The sequence below is a fragment of the Equus quagga genome, chromosome 3 (assembly GCF_021613505.1).
Source record: "Equus quagga isolate Etosha38 chromosome 3, UCLA_HA_Equagga_1.0, whole genome shotgun sequence".
NCBI lineage: Eukaryota > Metazoa > Chordata > Mammalia > Perissodactyla > Equidae > Equus > Equus quagga.
In genome coordinates, this window is record NC_060269.1 from 63702955 (window position 1) to 63722308 (window position 19354).

General features: G+C 38.2%; 1 protein-coding gene across 2 annotated transcripts in view; it reads right to left on the reverse strand.

Annotated features, from left to right (window-relative positions):
• Positions 1-19354, reverse strand: part of ELP3 (elongator acetyltransferase complex subunit 3) — a 102150-nt gene that overhangs the window by 41232 nt on the left and 41564 nt on the right. For both annotated transcript variants that reach the window (XM_046657140.1, XM_046657141.1), the window contains 3 exons: positions 18825-18986; positions 15762-15888; positions 7154-7347 (listed from right to left, as the gene is read on the reverse strand). In XM_046657140.1, coding sequence (XP_046513096.1) covers positions 7154-7347; positions 15762-15888; positions 18825-18986 — 483 coding nt within the window. The remainder of the gene's footprint in view (positions 1-7153; positions 7348-15761; positions 15889-18824; positions 18987-19354) is intronic.

A 19354-nucleotide genomic window follows, 5' to 3' on the forward strand; every position in this document is an offset into this window, starting at 1 on the left:
CTGAAGATAGAAGAAACATGCAGAGTCAAAACCCAGTGATTCTCCTTTCCCAAATCAGAAGATTTCTCAGCCCCTTAACACTGTCTAAACACCCAGTCTTCTCTTGTGCACGTTTGTATATAATGCTTGAGTTACCCATTAACACTTTCCTTAGCACTTTTATTTCAAAATTATACAATCTAGCTCTTGATACAAGTTTCTTTCTAGAAGTCTAGATATAACAAATTCTAGATGTATCTGAATATAACTTTAAAACACCAGTAAATGGGATACAACGTTTTAAAACAGAGATATGAAGCTGTTTTACCAGAACACAGTATCAAATTGTTATTAAGTGTGCTATGCGAACATGGACACAGCTTTCTGTTCCCCTAGTCTCCTTATTTGTCCACGAAAGAGGAGATAATTCAAAAGGCCTCTGACAGGTAAAGGTAAAATTTATTAGTTTTTTTTGAGCTATTTCAATAAAAAGTACCATCTCCTTTATGACCCAAATTCCATGACTGGCCAGTTATATATAAACAGACAACTGATATAAGAAAAAACAAAACAATAATCATTTACATGGAAACAATGTTAATCCTCACTAATAACTAGTAAAATGCAAATTAATATCCCTAGGTAAATAAAATAAAAAATACAAGCATCCAATTCTATAGAGGTGATAAAACCAGCAAATATTTACTCTAAATTGGTATAATCTATTTGGAAAACCATATCAATATACATAGCAAAAACTATAACATTCACTTAGACTCCCCTTGTTCCAGAAAATATATTAATAATAATAATAATTAAAAAGATGCTTGGACCCTTATCAGGAGTAACCCTTCTCCTAGATTATATGAATCCAACAGATTATTTCAACAGAAGTAAAAAGTTCTACATACATGGATTTTAGCTGTAGTGGAGGCCAGGATAATGATCAACCAAAAAAAAAAAGTAAAGAATAGTTTACTGAGTAAGACAAATTAAAATGCTAGACTACTATGCTGCCATTAAAATTATAATTGAAGATTATTCTAAGTTTTTACCAAGAAATGTAATGCAAAAATGCAAGAACATATTTGCCAATATATAAAATGTACTGTTGTGTAAAGATGCATCCCAATTATACAAGGAAATTCTTGGAAAAATAATCTAAGCCTGTTATTAATAGATATATTGAAAGCGATTTTAAAGTAGCTTTATAGAGAAAATATTTTATTCATGTAAATATATTACTATATGGCTGGAAATTAAGAAGAAAATAAAAGTTCTGGATAATTAGTAATATTCTATAAACTCTGTTGGAAAAATGTACAAAATCACATGATCAAACAGAAATGTACTGGGATCAACTTGTACACAGCAGAAACCCATCATACCCTATACCTCTCAGCACTGCAAAGGCCGCGTCGAGAATTTCAGTGATTACTGATAACAAAAAGCAAGTCAATATAAAGTAAATGAGTCATTTTTTATGCAGTATATACAAAGAAAATATGTAAATATAAAAGGGGTAAAAAGCAAGCAGCAAAATATAATAAATCTGAATGAATTCCTACGCAAGTAGCCACAGTAACAGTTCATCAGTGTTCAATGCAAAACATAAAGTAACATAAAATATTTGAAGGAATTCTGCCCATGCTTATAGAAAAACAAATGCTTTATCGAACGTCAGTCCACAGTAAGCTACATTAAAAAAACAGAATTCTAATGGAAACTTCTATAACAATATCATAGGTATATTAAAAACATAAAAATATAAAAATAAAATAAAATGGAAAATACCATAAAGACTTGAATCTTTATACTAAAAAACCTAGAAAACAATCACATTCAAAGTTAAGAAAATTATCAGTCTCAAAGCATGAAAATCAGACATCACAGCTAGACTCCAGACGACTCCCTCCACCAAAGACATTTACTGTGTTAGGAACTGAGTCATCACTGTCTTCAAACAACAAACTGTCCTCAGACTCACTGAGGACATTACTAACTCCACATTTTTAAAGAGATTTTACCTCATTTTACAGTATTCCATTAAGTTTTAATTCACTCACACATTTATAAAGTAATAGAGTGTCACTTGAACATCTTAAGCCTTCATCCACCTGTATCATTTGTCCCACGTCAACCCTTTAAGTGATGTACTGATAGAGAACTATAACTGACAGGTTGGCCTCCTGGAATTAGAGCTGGAGGGCTCTTCCATGGCCAGTTCTCCAGAGAGAGCTGAAATGCGGTCATGATAAGAGAACTGAGAACAGGGAGCTTTCTTTAATCAGCCTCATGTTCGATATCCATATCATGCCTTTCTCGTATATGTTCAGGTTGTATTATATACATATTCTTAATTCTTCCTGGCATGACTCCTTTATAATTTTCCTACAGAGACTATATTGGCTGCTCTTGTTTTCTTGAAGGTTTTATTTTCTCGGTGGTAGGCCAAGATAATGTCCTACAGTGATATTTCACAAAGTCCAGAAAATTAAGCTTTTAATGTTATAGCAATGTCTCTGTTGCTTTTGACTCACTGGTTACAGCAGTAAGAAATTTAAAGCTGAAAACGAAGGGGGTAAATGCAAATTCTTCATCTGACTGCCTGTGTGCTCTATGCCTTGTTACTTTTGGTAAGAAAACTATGGTATCTACAGCTGTAAAATTTCTATCTATTCTGTGATGTTTGTTGCCATGCTTTGCTGCTGGGAAATATCTTCACTATTCTCTGGTTGCCCTGTAGTCTAAGTGCCTGACATTAAGCTTTTTGATTGTAGTATAAGTGCTTGACATTATGTTTTTTGTGTGTGTGAGGAAGATTTGCCCTGGGCTAACATCTGTGCCAATCTTCCTCTATTTTGTACATGGGATGCCTCCACAGCTTGGCTGATGAATGGAGTAGGTGTATGCCTGGGACCCAAACCCATGAACCCAGGCCGCTGAAACAAAGCATGTGGAACTTTAACCACTCAGCCACGGGGATGGCCCATTGACGTTACCTTTTTGACTACTGAGGCATCCATTTCAAAACACACTCATCCTAAATAAACATATTGCCAGCTGTATGACACAGCTACAAACAAAACAGCCAGATAAGGAATTAGGCTGCTCCACCAATGAAGGTCCCTCTTTCAGAAAGCCCTTGGTAACCTAGATAATTGACCATTTGAATGACCCTATTTCTCCCTCCCTGCACCCTAATTCCCATTCTTATGCTTTAAATTAGCCAATAAAGAGTGAACCCACAAAACCCTAGACACTGCACCCTTGGATCCTAATAAAAGCAGAACCTCAGGTTCATATCCCTCACCCTTGCCATGTGCCCTTGGGGCTTGCTGGGTACCCTCCAAGACCTGTGAGTAATAAATCTTGTTCCTCAACCTTCCCTGAAGGTTTTTGCTGAAGTGCATCCTGCAATCATAATAAGAAGCCTAACAGCCAGTCCAGCCACAACATTGGCCCTGTGGGGGAAATGTCTGGGGGGATCTCTAGCAGTAGTGCCTCAGGCATTCCTAGCTGACAGCATCACTATCAACAGGTTGAGACCAACACAACAGTGATATTTGTTGCCAGGCTTTGCTGCTGGGGAGCAGTATCTTTACTGTTCTCTGGTTGCCCAAGTCATTGCATTTCACAAAGCAAATGATCTTTTTCTTTTGTCTTTGTTAATACTACTTATTACATCTTTCTTTTCTACTGTATTAATTTAAATTTTTTGAAATAATCTCAAAGTTACAGAAAAGTCCCAAGTGCAATACAAATAATTATTTTCCTGAACTATCTGAAAGTAAATTGGAAACAAGATGTCCCAACAGCCCCAGGATACTTTACTTCCTACAATAAGGATATTCTCTAACATAACCATAAAACAACCATCAGAATCAGGAAATTAACACTGATGCTTTACTATTGTCTAATCCTAGACTCCATTCCAGCTTCACCAGTAATGTCCTTTCTAGCAGAAGGAGCCAGTCAGAACCTTGTGTCGTGTTTAGTTGTCATGTCTCTTTCATCTCCTCCAAAATGGAACTCTTTCCTTTGTGGGGGCCTGGAATTGGCCACCCCAAGATATGTCTCTTTGGCATGAGGATTATTTGGGGTTGGTTACTCTTAATAAACTGGGACAGGGAAGGAGGCTCTGAGGAGTGTAACCTGCTTGCCCTTTGTTAGGAGACATTTACATTGTAAAGGAAATCTCCATCTGTAAAGTTGTCTCCCTCTCTGTACCAGGAAGAAGGGGGGAAACTCCTATCAATACAGAATCCAAGGACTTAAATCTGCATAATAATCTTATTCCTGTTTATTGTGCTTGTCTGGTAACCTCCTGTAACTGACTCCCTCCACCCCCAACATCCTCCTTTGTCTTTAGCTGGATATGATATTTAAGGTGGGGGCTTCAGCCATTTTGGTGAGTTGCTCAGCTTGCCTGAGCCTCTCCCATGTATACGTTATAAAGCTTTGTTTAATTTTCTCCTGCTATTATGTCTCATGTGAATTTAATTCATTCTCCAGCCAGACGAACCCAGAGAGGGTAGAGGAACTGTCTTCCTCCCCTACACCTTGATCCTCATACTTTTGAAGATTACAGGCCAGTTACTTTTTAGAATGTTCCTCAGTTTGGGTTTGTCTGATGTTTCCTCATGATCAGATTCAGATTATGGAGTTTTGGTTGAGTAACACAGAAGTGATGCTGTGTTTTCAACACATACTGTGAGGTGGCACAAAACTGTGATTTGTACTATTACTGATGATACTCACTTTGATCAGCTGCTAGGCTTCTTCATGGTGAAGTTACTCTTTTCCACCTTGTAATTAATAAGTATATTGTGGGGAGGTACTTTGAAACAATGTACAGTCAATTCTCATTATTTGCGGTAGTTAAGTTGTACAAAGTTGCCACAAACACTGAACTGGTAAATATTAAAACACTGCTCCTAGGGAAAATACGGGGTTAGGTTCCCGTGAGCCTCTGGTCACAATATTTTCATCAACTGATCAATACATAACCTTGTTTCACATGTGTTTCTGTTTAAGGACACTGTTTATACATACCATTGATTCATTAACATTGAACTCATGGGCAACAGTGCTATAACTCAAGCCTGAATGAAGCTTATCTAACACATGTATTTTCTCCATAAGGCACACTATAGCCTTCTTGCATGTAGGAACACTACACAAAACTTCAGTATTATGCTTAAGGGCCAGTTTAAACAGTGAAATCACCAACAAACAGCACAAGAATGCAAAAAAAACCATGGCATTAAATAGACTGTGAAAAAGACACACATTATATTTACTACATTTACAATTATTTCATATCTACCTATATGTTGAAAACCACGAGTTTACACCAATATCTCCTATTCCAAAACAATAGAGGGTACACTCTAATTTTCTCCATTTTCACATTTGTAATTCCCTTTTCAGATAACAAAAAAGCTAGCTCCCATTATCCTTAATATTATCTACTTATTAGATCAACCCCTTGCAAGTAACCAATCTTTTGTTGCTGCCCTCCTCTGTACACCTGCTCAGAGACATCCTCCTCACCCTGCTCAGCTCTGACATCCTGTGCCAGATGAGCCCTCTGCAAGAATGCCCTTTTTACCACATTCAGGCTGCAATACCCTGCACCACACCACTGCCTCCTCCACCAAGAACAACCTTCTCACCCTGCACTGGGCCCTTTGGCTCCCTACTTCTTCTGCACAGAGGCCTGCATTGTTCAGCACCTCCTAATGTCTTTTGGACTGAATTGTTCAGAAGAGTTGAAAAAGAAGGGGAAGGACAGTGCAAACAACTGAATTTTCTATTCAGTATCTCCTTAGTATTTTTAAGTGTATTTTAAAAAATAGAGATCATATAGGCCCAACTGAAGGGCCAATACAGTTGGCCCTCCATATCCATGGGTTCCATATTCATGGAGTCAACCAAGTACAGATGAAAAGGCCTACGATGGTGGCATCTGTCCTGAACACGTGCAGACTTTTTTTCTTGTCACTATTCTCTAAACAACAGAGTATAACAACTAGTTACATAGCATTTACATTGTATTAGGTATTTTAAGTAAGTAGATATGATTTAAAGTATATGGGAAGATGTATGTAGATTTTATGCAAATACTATGCCATTTTAAATAGGGGCCTCAGCATCCTTAGAGTTTGGTATCTGCAGGGGGTCCTGGAGCCAATCCCCTGTGGATATCAAGGGATAACTAATTTAAAAATTTTAAGAAATCAATACGTTATAGCAGAAGTACAGTGTAAACATCCTTCGGCCTTTAAGCAAATTCATTATTTTATATCCTTGATAATTTTGTTTTAGTTGATAATTCTGCTTGTTTTCAGTACTCACTGTTTTACATTATTAGTAACACAATTTTTGTGCTCAGTGGAGTACTAGTCACAGCAGTTGATTGTACATGCATTTGCTAGTCACATTTTGCTCTTCTATTTGTAATACTGGAATCAGGGCAGTTTCTGGTAGAGTGGTGGAAATGTGCCTTAATGGCCAGCAAATACAGGAATTGCTTTGTTAGGATTATAGATAGATAGGTAAGTTTTTGGCTTTTGAAATTTTCCTTCACTGTTATGTTATGTTTCTAGTTAAAAAAAGATGAAAGGCCCAGGACTGCAAATGACATCTTAGTTTCTTTCCTAGGAAAAAGACAGTTAAGATGATTTCCTTCATGCTATCAGGAATATGTCACACTTTCTCCAAATTTACATTAATATCTATAAAGAATGATTACTGCTACTCTTTCTTTTTTCTTCACCAGCTCTGCAACAGTAGGACACACGGCTACACTTTCTCCTCCCTCTCTCACTACTGTGTCTAGATTGAAGTAGACCAGGAAAAGGAAATCCTGATGTAGGATCATAAGCTCCTGGAACTAAGCACCACACCCATTTACCACCATCACTCCATTTCCTGGCTCACAAATGAATGGCAAGATAAATACTTGAATAAATATGATACTGGCAAAGTGGCTTGGACACGTTGTCTTTTCACTTCCATCCCTCTCTATTTACACAGAGAATGCCAGGTGTCCTATTTTTAATTAAAAAAAATTCAAACCCCTCAATATGAAATCAGACTATTCTTTTTAAGCATTCTAAATAGACAGACTAGTCACTGATTATTTCTGGCATAAAAGACAACACACTACCTCTGCACTCGGTACACTCGAGTCCATGGAGGCACAAGGGCAAGGATCCGAGCCACCAACTCGATCAAGTCACTAGGAGAATAACTCTTGTATCTTCCTGATTTCCAAAGCTCATAAAGCCCCGTTCCACGAATCACCAGGGTAGGGTACAGTTTCAAACCATCAGGACGAAAAGCAGGGTTCTCAAAAAACTCCTGTGAATAGAGAACAGAAAATTACTTCTCCATCACTTATGTAGAGATTACCCATGGGGAAGTTTCAATGCTGGGCCAGCTTCTCTCACATAACTACATGGTACTTAGGCTGCCTTTGGTTTCCTCCATCAAGGGAGGGGATGCAGACAGAACAGAAACTCACTGTCTTTACAGCCTCACTGGAGCAAAGCATGTGTGTGCTGGGTTACAAAGCCCTCACTAATCGAGCCCCTACTGCTGCAATCTCATCTCACATCACCCTCACCACCTTGCCTCTCTGCCTTTGCGAAGGCAATTTCCTCTGCCGGGGAAGTTTGTCAATTTTTCTTCATCTAGCTAATCTTCAGGTCTCAGCTCGATTGCCAATTCTTCAGAGAGGCCTTCCTGACCTTCAAACAAAAGTTACTTCACTTAAAAAAAAAAAATCCTATTGAATTATATATTACTGCTTTCTTATCATCATACTGACAATTTATTCAACAAATGCCTTCACCTCTAGGCTGTATCCTCCCTTTTAATAATGGAATATATTTAATTGTTTAAACTTTTAAGAAGTTGTGACAGAGATTATCATTCGGCCTGTAAAACCTAAAACATTTACTATACGGCCCTCTGGAGAAAACGTATGCCCATCTCTGGATATGACCATTTTGTCCTCAGGCCAACTGGCAGTGTTCCTAACCCAGGATATACACGTGGCCCATTTGTTATCTTGACACTGAGCAATACATCTAATTCATCTACTTTGACACAGTCATTTCCTGTACTCTATCACCCCAGCTGGCTGCCTTATTTCTTTATTTGGGATGCAGCAAGGAGTCACCAGGGGTTCTCCTTTCCATGATTTTGCACTGCTAGTTTGCTCTTATCTTGCTTTTGCATGATACGTGATAGAGGAATGAAGGGGGCTCATCCAGTTTCCTCTAACCCCCATTCTGGCATTAGTACCCATACACCAGCAGTACTATATTTTATGAACTGTAAAAATGCTTTTTATCTTGTGCTACATTGTTCTTGCAGAGCTTTCCATTGTTTAACTTGCTTTTCAAAGAAATGTAACTGTAGGCTTTTCGATCACTCTCACTGATTTCTGTCATATTCTTAAATGTTGTATTGTTCGTGCACCATTTGGTTTTAGGGATATTCTTCTATAATTGTGTGTAATTTTCCCTGTAATATTTACATATTGAAGATTCATCAGATCTTTAAAATATATATTCTATAGCCATCCACAAAGAGCATGTATGCAAATTATTCTCTACCTAGTTTGAATCCACATTGGAACATACGATTTCAGAAAAGTACTTCTGGTCCTTGTATAATAAACTTAGGAGACATATAGGCTGATGTACCCCTTTCATAACAATAATGATAGATGGAAGTGGTTCTGGACTTCTGGGTAAACACGGAGAATTCAAATGTGTTTATTTCTGTTCCCTCCAACATCACACTAAAATAACAGGAAATAATTTTTTAAAAAGTATAAACCAGAAGAACAAGGAGAACATCAGAGGAGATAAGAGAGGGACAAGTGATTGCAATAAATATTTGGAGGACAGAAAATGGAGGGGGGATTGGTAAATGACTTTGCAAGTGAAGAAAACCGCAAACAAAGTATCTGTAAAAGGGGATACCAAGGAAAGGCCAGCTCAGTCCCTCCAAAGTCCCAGAAAGGCTCACGGATCACAAGCACCAGGAACTGAGCAGGATGGAAGAGAGCACTGGATCAAAGTCTGTAGAGAGAAGGATTCATCCCTTATTCCTCTGCCTTTGCTACAGGCAGCCAGCTGCCTGTTTGGTTCCTGGAGAACCTGGAAAGCTGCTAGACTCTAAGAAAGGCCTGTGAGATCAGGCTGAAAACAGGAAGATTAAGTGAAAGCCAGCACACTGACTGGTGAACTCCCTGTCCTGCTCCTCAGACACCAACAGCCAATTTTCTGTGACCTATGCACACCACCCACCCCCAAGCAGGAAGCTGGAGAGGTCATCTCTGGATTAATCAAAGGGCCCTAAACAAGAGTTTAAGATACTGACATTTGGGAATCCCCTAAAGAAAGGAGGGCTGATTATATGAACATCCTTCAGTAAGGCACAACAGCTGCTAGACACAGAGAGCTTGCAATCTGGTTTTTCAGTCCCTCACTTTTAAAGTATGACCATTTGGCTAAGGATCACCAGAAAAGCGAGGAAAGCCTAGAAGATGAACGGCAGATCAAAACAAAAAGAAGAAAGGGAACTTGGAGGAAAGAGGAAAACAAAACAACAACAACAAAAAACCAACTATAATTAATTCCTTCAGACGGATAAGAAAAAAATATATTACATTCATAAAACAAGAACAGAATGCTGGAGAAAATTGGACAACCAGAATATAAGAAAAAACTCTTGGAAATTAAAACTATAACCAAAATAAAAGCATTTAATAGAACGGTTGAAAGATAAACGTGAGAAAGTAATAAGCAGCAAAAGACAAATAGATGAAAAATAGAAAAGATAAGAATATTGGATGATCAACCTGGGAGATCCAACATTTGTTTAACAGAAGTTTTAGAAACAGAACATAGAAAATAAAAGGGGAAAAATTATCCAGTAGTATAAAAAAATTTCCCAGATGACAGGGTCCTTCAATATCTAGCACAATTAGTTAAAAAAACTCTTGCCAAGATGTACCGCTGTGAAATTTCACAACATATGGGATAAAGAGAATTTCCTAAAATATTCCAGAGTGAAAAAAACCCAGGTTATCTATATCATAGGATTAAGGAATAAGGCACACAGGATTAGGAAAAAAAACGATACTGTGCTCCTTAAGAGCAGTGCTAAAAGCTACAAGACAATGGTGCAATACCTTAGAAACATCTGAGGGAAAACGACTTTATAGAATTCTCTAAGTGTGAAGGTAGCATAGAGACATTTTTGAGCATGCAAAAGGCTTGCTTCCCATGATGAATCCTTTCCTAGGAAACTGCTAGAGAATGTGTTTTAGTAAAGGAATAAACCAATAAAAGAGATTAACTTGGGATCCAGAAAACAAAGGATCCAATCCAGGAGAGTAGTGAAAAGCAGTTCCCAAGGAGGATACCTGTGAACTAGGCAAAGACTGCCAGTCCCACTTGGAGCTGTAAGACAGGACCTCCAGGCGTTATGTCTCCGGCTGAAAAAAGGAACTGATAGAGTATTCGCTAAGTTAGGCCATTGACAGACAGGATTCAACATTGAGAGGGAACATTTGAAAGTTACAGGTACACAGAAAACTAAGCAAATAAAAAAATAAGACAATTGTTAACTCTAGAAAAACAAAGGATTATTCAAGAAAAGAATTAAGTGTAGTATATTACTTGGCTCCATGTGAATAATAATTTATATAAAAATTATAATGTAGACATTGACTACTAAAATAACTAAAATACTAATATAACAATATTGGGAGAATGAGAGGAGTGTATAAAAGAATTAACTCTTCAACTACCCTAACAGTAAGACAAGTGACTCAGTGTAGAACTGATAGGAAAAAGGAATCCCAGCAGAGTAGTAAGAAATATAGAGGTAAATAGCAGGAAGAAACTCCCAGCTACAACTGAAAGTGGCAGAAGACTACTGTGTTTTGATATTGGATTTTCAAATATTGTTTGATAATGATTTTAATTATTTAATAACTTTTACATTATAAAGATAAAAAAAGTTAATTTAATAAACATCATTGTGGTGGCAAGGTGAATGATATATTAGAAGGGAACACGGCTGGTGGCAGTGTGACTTAGTTGAGAAGCTGTTTAGCTGTGCAGGTGAGCTGATGGAGCCATGAACTAAAGCTGTGGCAGTGAGGATGTGGAGGAGGTGACAGCTTTGAAAGATATTCAGAGGGGGTGACTGACAGACTTCTTGTTGGATTAGATTCAGGGTATGAGGGAACAGCAACAGCAGCAGTGGCAAAGATGTACTGGGTACTCACTATGTGCCAAGCATTTTTCTAAGTGAGTTGCACATGTTATCTCAACTAATCTTCATAACAGGTAGCTTCTATAATTAGCCTCATTTTAGAGATGAGGAAACTGAGGAACAAAGCAGTCGAACAATTTGCTAGTAAGTGGTGGAACCAGGATTCAAACTAGGCGCAGCCTGGCTCCAGAGTCCAAATATTTTCTACTTCCTCTTGAATGACTCCTAAATTTCTGGCTCGGTAGATTATGTGGATGATGGCACCACCAAGTATGACAGGAGAGTATAAGAGGAAGAGGCCACTGGGGGAAAGGATAAATATGTCCATATTTGGTGTATTTAGTTCGAAGTACATGTAAGACATCTGGTGCTAGTTGAAGAGTATTAAGTAATTGATCTTAGGAGCCTAAGGATTAAGGCTGGAGAGCACACGAGAGTCACTGAAGGGTAAGTGGTACACTTACAACAACAGAAGAAAGGCAAGCATATAGAAGAGAGCAAAAGACAGAAGCCACATTGAAGTGGTGGGAAGGAAAAAGAGACTGAGCAGAAAAGAAATGGTCCTGGAGATAAAAAGAGAAGCAGGGGGCAGTAGAGTCGCTAAAGCCAGGGAGATGAGAATTTCAAAATGGAGACCATCTTTAACAACAACAATGCTAAGAATGAATAACATGACAGCAGAGAAGTATCCTTTGGATTTGGAGATTAGGAAGTACTTTACAACATTTTGAGAGAAGAGCTTCAGTGAAGGGTGGATGCCAAACTGCAGTGGATTCGAGGAATGAACAGGAGAAGAAAGCAGACCCTGGAGCATTTGTAAAATGACATGGGTACACTCAAGGAAAAGGAAGGCAGGCTACTGACTGCTGTTTTTCACTGTAGACCTTATAGTAGAATTTGACTTTTAAAATTATTCATATAGTACTTTGATACAAATAAAAAATAACTAAAAACAGAACGAGGTTTAAAGTTTTATTTCTGTAAGATCCAACTTGCCCTGAATTTCAACATCATTCAGGTCATGCATAGTCATTCATAATAAAATAGACTTCCTTTTGCCTAAGAAAGGAAACTCGGAAAGGCACTTGATCTCCTCTCATCGGCCTTGTTTCCTCATCTGGGGAGGCCACAACACACGGTCTTTTCTGACATAATTCTACACTTACCTGTACGCTATGACAATACCTTAAGTAACAAACCTTTACATTAAAAACAAACAAACAAAAACAAAGGCTTCTGACCATCCCCACTAAACTGTAACTTAATCCCACTGGTTTTTGGGAAAAACTGCAGTAGGAAAGAAAAGAACTTCTGAGTGTCAAAAGTGTGGGGCAAACATTAATGGCCTCTGAAAGATTTCTAGTTACTGACAGGAGATTCTGGAGACAAATATTTCCTTGAGAGAAACAGACATTCTTCAAGCATTTTCAAGTAACCTGAGCTTGGATAACCAGGAGCAGTCTAATTTTTAAAAGAATTAAATACCAAAAACAGCTAAAAGCTATTTTGAGTAATAAATAAATCCTAACGGAGGATAGGTGGAAAGGGTGGAGTTATGCTCGTAGGATAAATTCCTAAGATGTTAAACATTCTCTATCACAACAAGGACTTTCGGCTTTATGAGAAAAAAAGAAAACATTTCAAAAATAAATCTTTGTTACTGGAAAATATAAGCAAACACTATTTATCACACAGGGCTACAAGCTCTGCACCTATCATTAGATAAGAGTGTGAATTTGCAAATCAACAGCTATACTCTTAGTGACCCAGAAGTGACCTAAACAACAAGGTGTGAGATCTAAGCCAATTTATAACTAACACACGTAGCCACACAATCCCAAAGATACGGCTCTAACATCTTAGTGGACTGTGCAGTGGCTTTATGGATCTGTAAAAGGCGAGGCTATCCTTTGCAATCATATGAGCAGACCCCTGATTTAGCAACCCTTCCTATGGAACAAAACACATAAAGGGAAATATATCTGTGGGTTGCTAACGATATGACATTAAAATAGAGAAAAAAGTTTTTAGAGTGTAAAATATACTGTCTACGAATTTAAGAAAGGTTGTGAATTCCAAACAGGCCCAAACGAGGACATTTCCTAAATAAAAACTAGCTCTGAAAGTTTTTATGCAAACTTTTTACTGAAGTGTGTCTTAGATATAGCAAAGTACACAAATCCTAAGTGTACAACTTGACAGATTTTTACAAATCATGTAACCCGCACCCAGACACTCAAATCAAGAAAAAGAACATTATCAAAACCTCAGAAGCCCACCTCATGCCTGTTTCTGCTTACAATTCCAACGTAAGTTTTTGTACTTCATATTCATAGAATTCTATATTAGGCAGTCTTTTGGATCTCGTTTCCTTTGCTCAATTATTATTTGGAATAGAAATCAGCCATGTTGTTGCATGATGTTGTAATTAACTTATTCTTATTGTTTTTTAGTATTTCATCATATGACTACAACATAATTTATTTATGCACTCTACTGTTAATGGACATTTGGGTTGTTTCCACTCTGATGATATTACCACTAGTAATTTGTGACCATGTCTTCCGGTAAATATATGCGTGCATTTCTGTTGAGTATACATCTAGGAGCAGAATTGCTGGGTCATGGGGTATGCATATGTTTACCTTTAATGGATACTATCAGTTTTCTAACATGATGGTACCAATTTACATTCCCATTAGCAGTAAATCAGAGTTCCAGTTGCTCCATACTCTCAGCAACACTTCATACTGTCTTTTTTCATTTTAGCTATTCTTAGTTATTCTGGGGAGTAGACAGTAGCAACATACTGCAGTTTTAAATTTCATTCCTTTGAAGATTAATCACTTTGAGAACTCTGAAATAGGTTTATTGGCTATTTGTGAAGTGCTTGTTCAAGTTTTTTTGCCCATTCTCCTATTGGGCTATCTGCCTTTTTCTTACTAATTTGTAGAAATTATTTATTTGAAAGCAATTTATAAGTTAGTTTTGCAGAGAATTCTTCTCTAGAGAGAAATCAGATTTTCATTTTGGCTCTACTTTGTTACCCATTTGTTGGGATGCAGTTAGAACAGGGATATGGTCTGCTCATATTCCCTAGGCTTCTCTGAAAAGAATACAAACAAGCAGATAATTCTGTTTACAGGAAGGGTTGTCTCTTGTAATATTATTATTATTAAACTATTCTTTATTTTGAAGATACTAAGGAAAATGAATAGTGAGACTCAGCTATTTGCTATTACTTGAAACATGACATATTTTTTCCAAGGGCACTTAAAGTTATGAATTCTGGCTATACCACTGGTCCACTTAGAAGCTGTGCTAAAGAAAATATGTTTCAGGTGACTTTTAGGCTTAGAGTCTCAGTACCTGGCTATTAACTACTGAGGGGACATTATTAGACTCAAAATCTATTCCACTGCCAATATGGGGGAATTAGTAACAGGGACATCTTTGAATTAATGTCATCTTATAAACAGGCCTTTAGTTGTAACTCACCGGCTTAAAAATAATAAAAATAAACTTCTTAAAAAGAAAGAAAGAATTAGTAACTTCACAAATAAGGCATGGTAAATTCTATTTTTCTAAACAGAGTAAAATAAAAGGATTTTTGTGGATGAAATAACTTGATAAACATTTTCACCCTCTTCTCTAAAAGAACATTCCTAAGACACTTTGCCTAGCTGAGAATCTGAAGAAAAAGTTTTGATCAATCTCACTTCCCAAGAAAAGCTAATATGGATCAAGCTAAAATGTGATAGAGTTAAAGAAAAAAAAAACCAAACCCACACCGCAGAGTTAGGTATAAAACTTCAAAGAACAGGTGCCGGCCCTATGGCCAAGTGGTTAAGCTCACACGCTCTGCTTTGGCAGCCCAGGGTTTCTCCAGTTCGAATCCTGGGTGCGGACATGGCATCGCTCATCAAGCCACGCTGAGGCAGCATCCCACGTGCCACAACTAGAAGGACCACAACTAAAAATACACAACTATGCACTGGGGGGCTTTGGGGAGAAAAAGGAAAAATAAAATCTTTTTAAAAAAAAAAAGCATGGCATATTTATTCAATGGAAATTAAGCAGATATTTAAATATGTTAACATTTTAACAGAGACCAGGCTATAAGTTGGGTAAATGCTTGTCGTAATGTTAAGGGAAAAAGCTATTGAAATAATTACCTATCATATGTGTAAGTCTAAGTGTATCTGTGTGTATATATGTATAAACCACCTCCTCCTCCAAAAAAGCCCAAGCATAAAAAAGACCTGGAAGGGAGTATATTAAAATGTTAGGGTTGTATTTGGTGTTGTGGCTGTAAGTGACTCCTCTTTCTCTATTGTGTTTCTACTGTTCTATTATGAGGATGTACTGCTTAAATAATAGGGAAAAAATCAACAGTAAATAATTAAAAAGAGCAGAGAGGGTAAAACCGGCATGCAGAGGTATTCTGAATTAGCCTGGTTTAAAGTAATACTTACTATAAACTGTTCGATGTCTCTCTCTAGCCCCACATTTGGCAGATCAGGCATCATATGAGCCACAACTTTGAAACCAGAATCTTTGGCTAGGTGAAATGACTCACATACTGCCTTCACAGTGTGGCCCCTGAGGAAACAAAATTCACCACCTGTTACACAAATAAATGAACAACAAGCTTAACACAAGGAACAGAGAGGAAAAACAATCTCTGAGACATGTAACAGTAGTTCCATAATGCAGAATAATATGGGTAGGGAAAAAGAAATCTCAGAAAGTCATTTTTACATCTCCACCCCTGAGAAGGCCTGGAAGAAAATCATTTTACTTCTGTGATATTTCTCATAAATTCCCTCACGCAGCTACTCAAAGTTCTGGCAGTAAATGACAGGTAACAAGAGTTAATGTATACTAAAATTATTTGGTTTAGCATCATCAGCCAAAATAAGCTTAATATAAGCTTATTTTATTTAAGCTTATTAAATAAGGTAAATATCTAAATTTAAAACAAGAACAACGAGCTCAAAATCAAGCAGAAGCAGCATCTTGTTATGTTCTTTAAAAATCTTTTGAAATTATTTGTAGAGAGGGAGAGGAAGAGTGACACCTACACACAAAACAGATTTCACTCTGGTGGGCTGGAGGGTCCTTAAAAAAGCGAGAGGAGAAAATGATTCAGTGACAAGGCAGAATCATTTGGGGCCTGCTGGATAAGCATCTGAACATTCTAATGCCACATCCAAGCAGAAAGCAAGCCCTAATAAGGGTCTGGGGGCTGTGAGAAGGATGACTAAGCACTGAAGCCCTGCGTTAATCCCTTTACCACCAAGACATTCCAATTCACCACAAAAGAATCCTAGAAACCACTGACTCTGACCCTGCCCCTTTCTCTCTGCACGCTCCCGTCCATTTCCATGGCTTCCATTTCTAATCTCTTTTTGCTAATGACTTCCCAATTTATACGTACAGGCTAGGTCTCTATCCTGATACCACTCCCAAGCATCAATACTCTAAAGTTGCACTGTACTGTAGTCAGCAGGCACACGTGGTTACTCAAGTTTATATTTAAATTAATTAAAATGAAAAATTCAGCTCTCAGTTGTGCTATCATATTGGACAGTGCAGGCAGAGAACTTTTCACTCACTGCAGAATGTTCTGTTGGACAGCCCTGCTCTAAAGCAAACCTTCAACTGGCTGTTCCACAAGTATCTAACACTCAGTATATCCAAAATAAAACTCATCTTCCCTCTAAGCCTCCTCTACTTCCCATTCTCTCTTTTAACCGAAAGAGTTAAAAAAGCTTTCTGAAGAAAATGACATCTAAGCTGAGACTTCCAGGAAGAGTATGAGTTAATCAGGTGGGGAGGAGGTTAGAAATGAGGGTTTCCCATTACCCTCATTTCTACTCAGTCACCAAACACTGTCATTTCTTTCTTTTTAGGACATCATTTCTTGCTTAAATTACTGCAACAGCCTCTTAACTGGTCTTCTTTCTAGCTTGCTCTTCTTGATCCACCCCCCATACTGTGATCCCCATGAAGTGACCTTTCTAAAATGCAGATATGCTCATATCACAACTTAGCTTACAGCTTGTCCTTGGATAAAAGCCCAAACTCCCTGGGCTGACTCCTGAGGCTCCTCATAATTTGGCCTGTTCACCTTTTCAGCCTCACCTCTTACCACTCTTCTCTCTCACGCTTTACACTCTTACCAAACTAAACTACTCCAAATTCCCTAGATATGCTATGTGCTCCCATCCTCAGGAGTTTGCTCATATTTTTCTTTCTGCCTGAAACAACCTTCCTCCTCCCCACCTGATTAACTCATACTCTTCGTGGAAGTCTCGGCTTAGATGTCATTTTCTTCAGAAAGCTTTTTTAACTCTTTCCATTTCCACAGGCACCTCTAGCACAGCCCTTGATTACTGCAGTAGTCCCCAACCAGTGTCCCCAGTTCGAGTCGTCCCCTACATGAATGACTTTATCTCAGGTTTAATCTTTTTCAAACCTGACATCCATCAGATTCTTCCCTGTGCTCAAAATCATTCAACAGACTTCTATTATCCTAAAGGAAAGATTCCATCCTCCTCAGCCTGGCATTCTTCTTTGTTGTTTCTAAGACGTTGACCAGTCTTTACTTCCTTCTCCTAGTACAACCCCCAATCATGTCTACCCAAATCGAATGTGCTGAATTGGACTTTAATGTCCATTTAATGACATTAAAATCCAATTCAGCACATACATACTCCCTGAAGCCTGCCTTTACCATCTTAGGTCAAGGAATCCTGCTGCCTAATTAACTCCTGAAATCTCTTATTTTTCACTAATTTACCAATTAATCATAAAGTTCCTCATACAGTTAAATCTTTCATGTGTATATTTTCTGCTCAAGTTTGTACCCATTGCTAAGCAAACGTCCCTGCCAATTAGCATCGGCTCCATAAAAACTAACCTCTTAAATCTCACCTTGACTCCCTTTTTGTTCCAACCCCTTTCTTTGTTCCCATTCTCCTTGGCCTTCTTTCCTGCTTTAAACTACTGACCTTGAGCCCTGCCTTTTGTTTTTCACGTGGGAAAGGCTGTTTATGACAAGAATAAGAGACATGAACATGTTTAAAGGTTACTGGAAAAGAGCCAGTAGAGAAAGACCAAAAATCAAGGAAAGAGGGAATGGAATTAAGAGGACAGATAGAAGAATGATTCTGAAAAGCAGGAATACTGATACCTCTTTCTCTAAGACTTGCAGGAAGGAGGAAAGGATGAGTATGCATGTGGATAAAATCAGCGGGGGGCCGGCCCTGTGGCTGAGTGGTTGAGTTTGTGTGCTCCACTTCTGCAGCCCAGGGTTTCGCTGGTTCGGATCCTGGGCACAGACATGGCACTGCTCATTAGGCCACGTTGAGGTGGCGTCCCACATGCCACAACTGGAAGGACCCGCAACTAAAATATACAACTACGTACTTGGGGGATTTGGTGAAAAAAAGCAGGGGGAAAAAAAAGAAGATTGGAAAAAAAAACTCAGTGGGAGCAAAAGGCTTATGCAAGATCATTTGCCACCACCTTACCTGTTGGTATCTCTGGCCACATCTTCGTAGACACTCTGCACCCCAATCTCCAGCCGTGTGCAGCCATAGGTCAACATGTCACTTAAATGCCGCTTCATGCAATAATCTGGTCTGGTCTCAATAGTAATTCCGATACACTTTGTGAGGCTTCTCTCAGAATATCTATAAAGCAAAGCTAAAAGTAAACAAGCTGCTACAGCTTTCGGACATTTGCTCCCACTAAAGGACTATCTTCTCTTAGTCCTCCCAGGACAAGACAGTGGTTAAGAGGACAGCCTCTGGAGTCACATGTCAGAGTTCAAATCCTGGCTCTGCTATTTCCTGACTGTACAAACAGGAACGTTATTAACCTCTCTGTGCTTTGATTTTTTTATCTGCAAATTGAGGGTAACAGTACCTATACCTCACAGGATTGAAGTGACTGAACTGGCACGCACTGCAGTAATGTTATCATCATCATTATCATTATTCTCCTGCAGTATGCTGCAACCATAATCTCTTTGAAAGCACTGATTTCAACTGTGAAACTC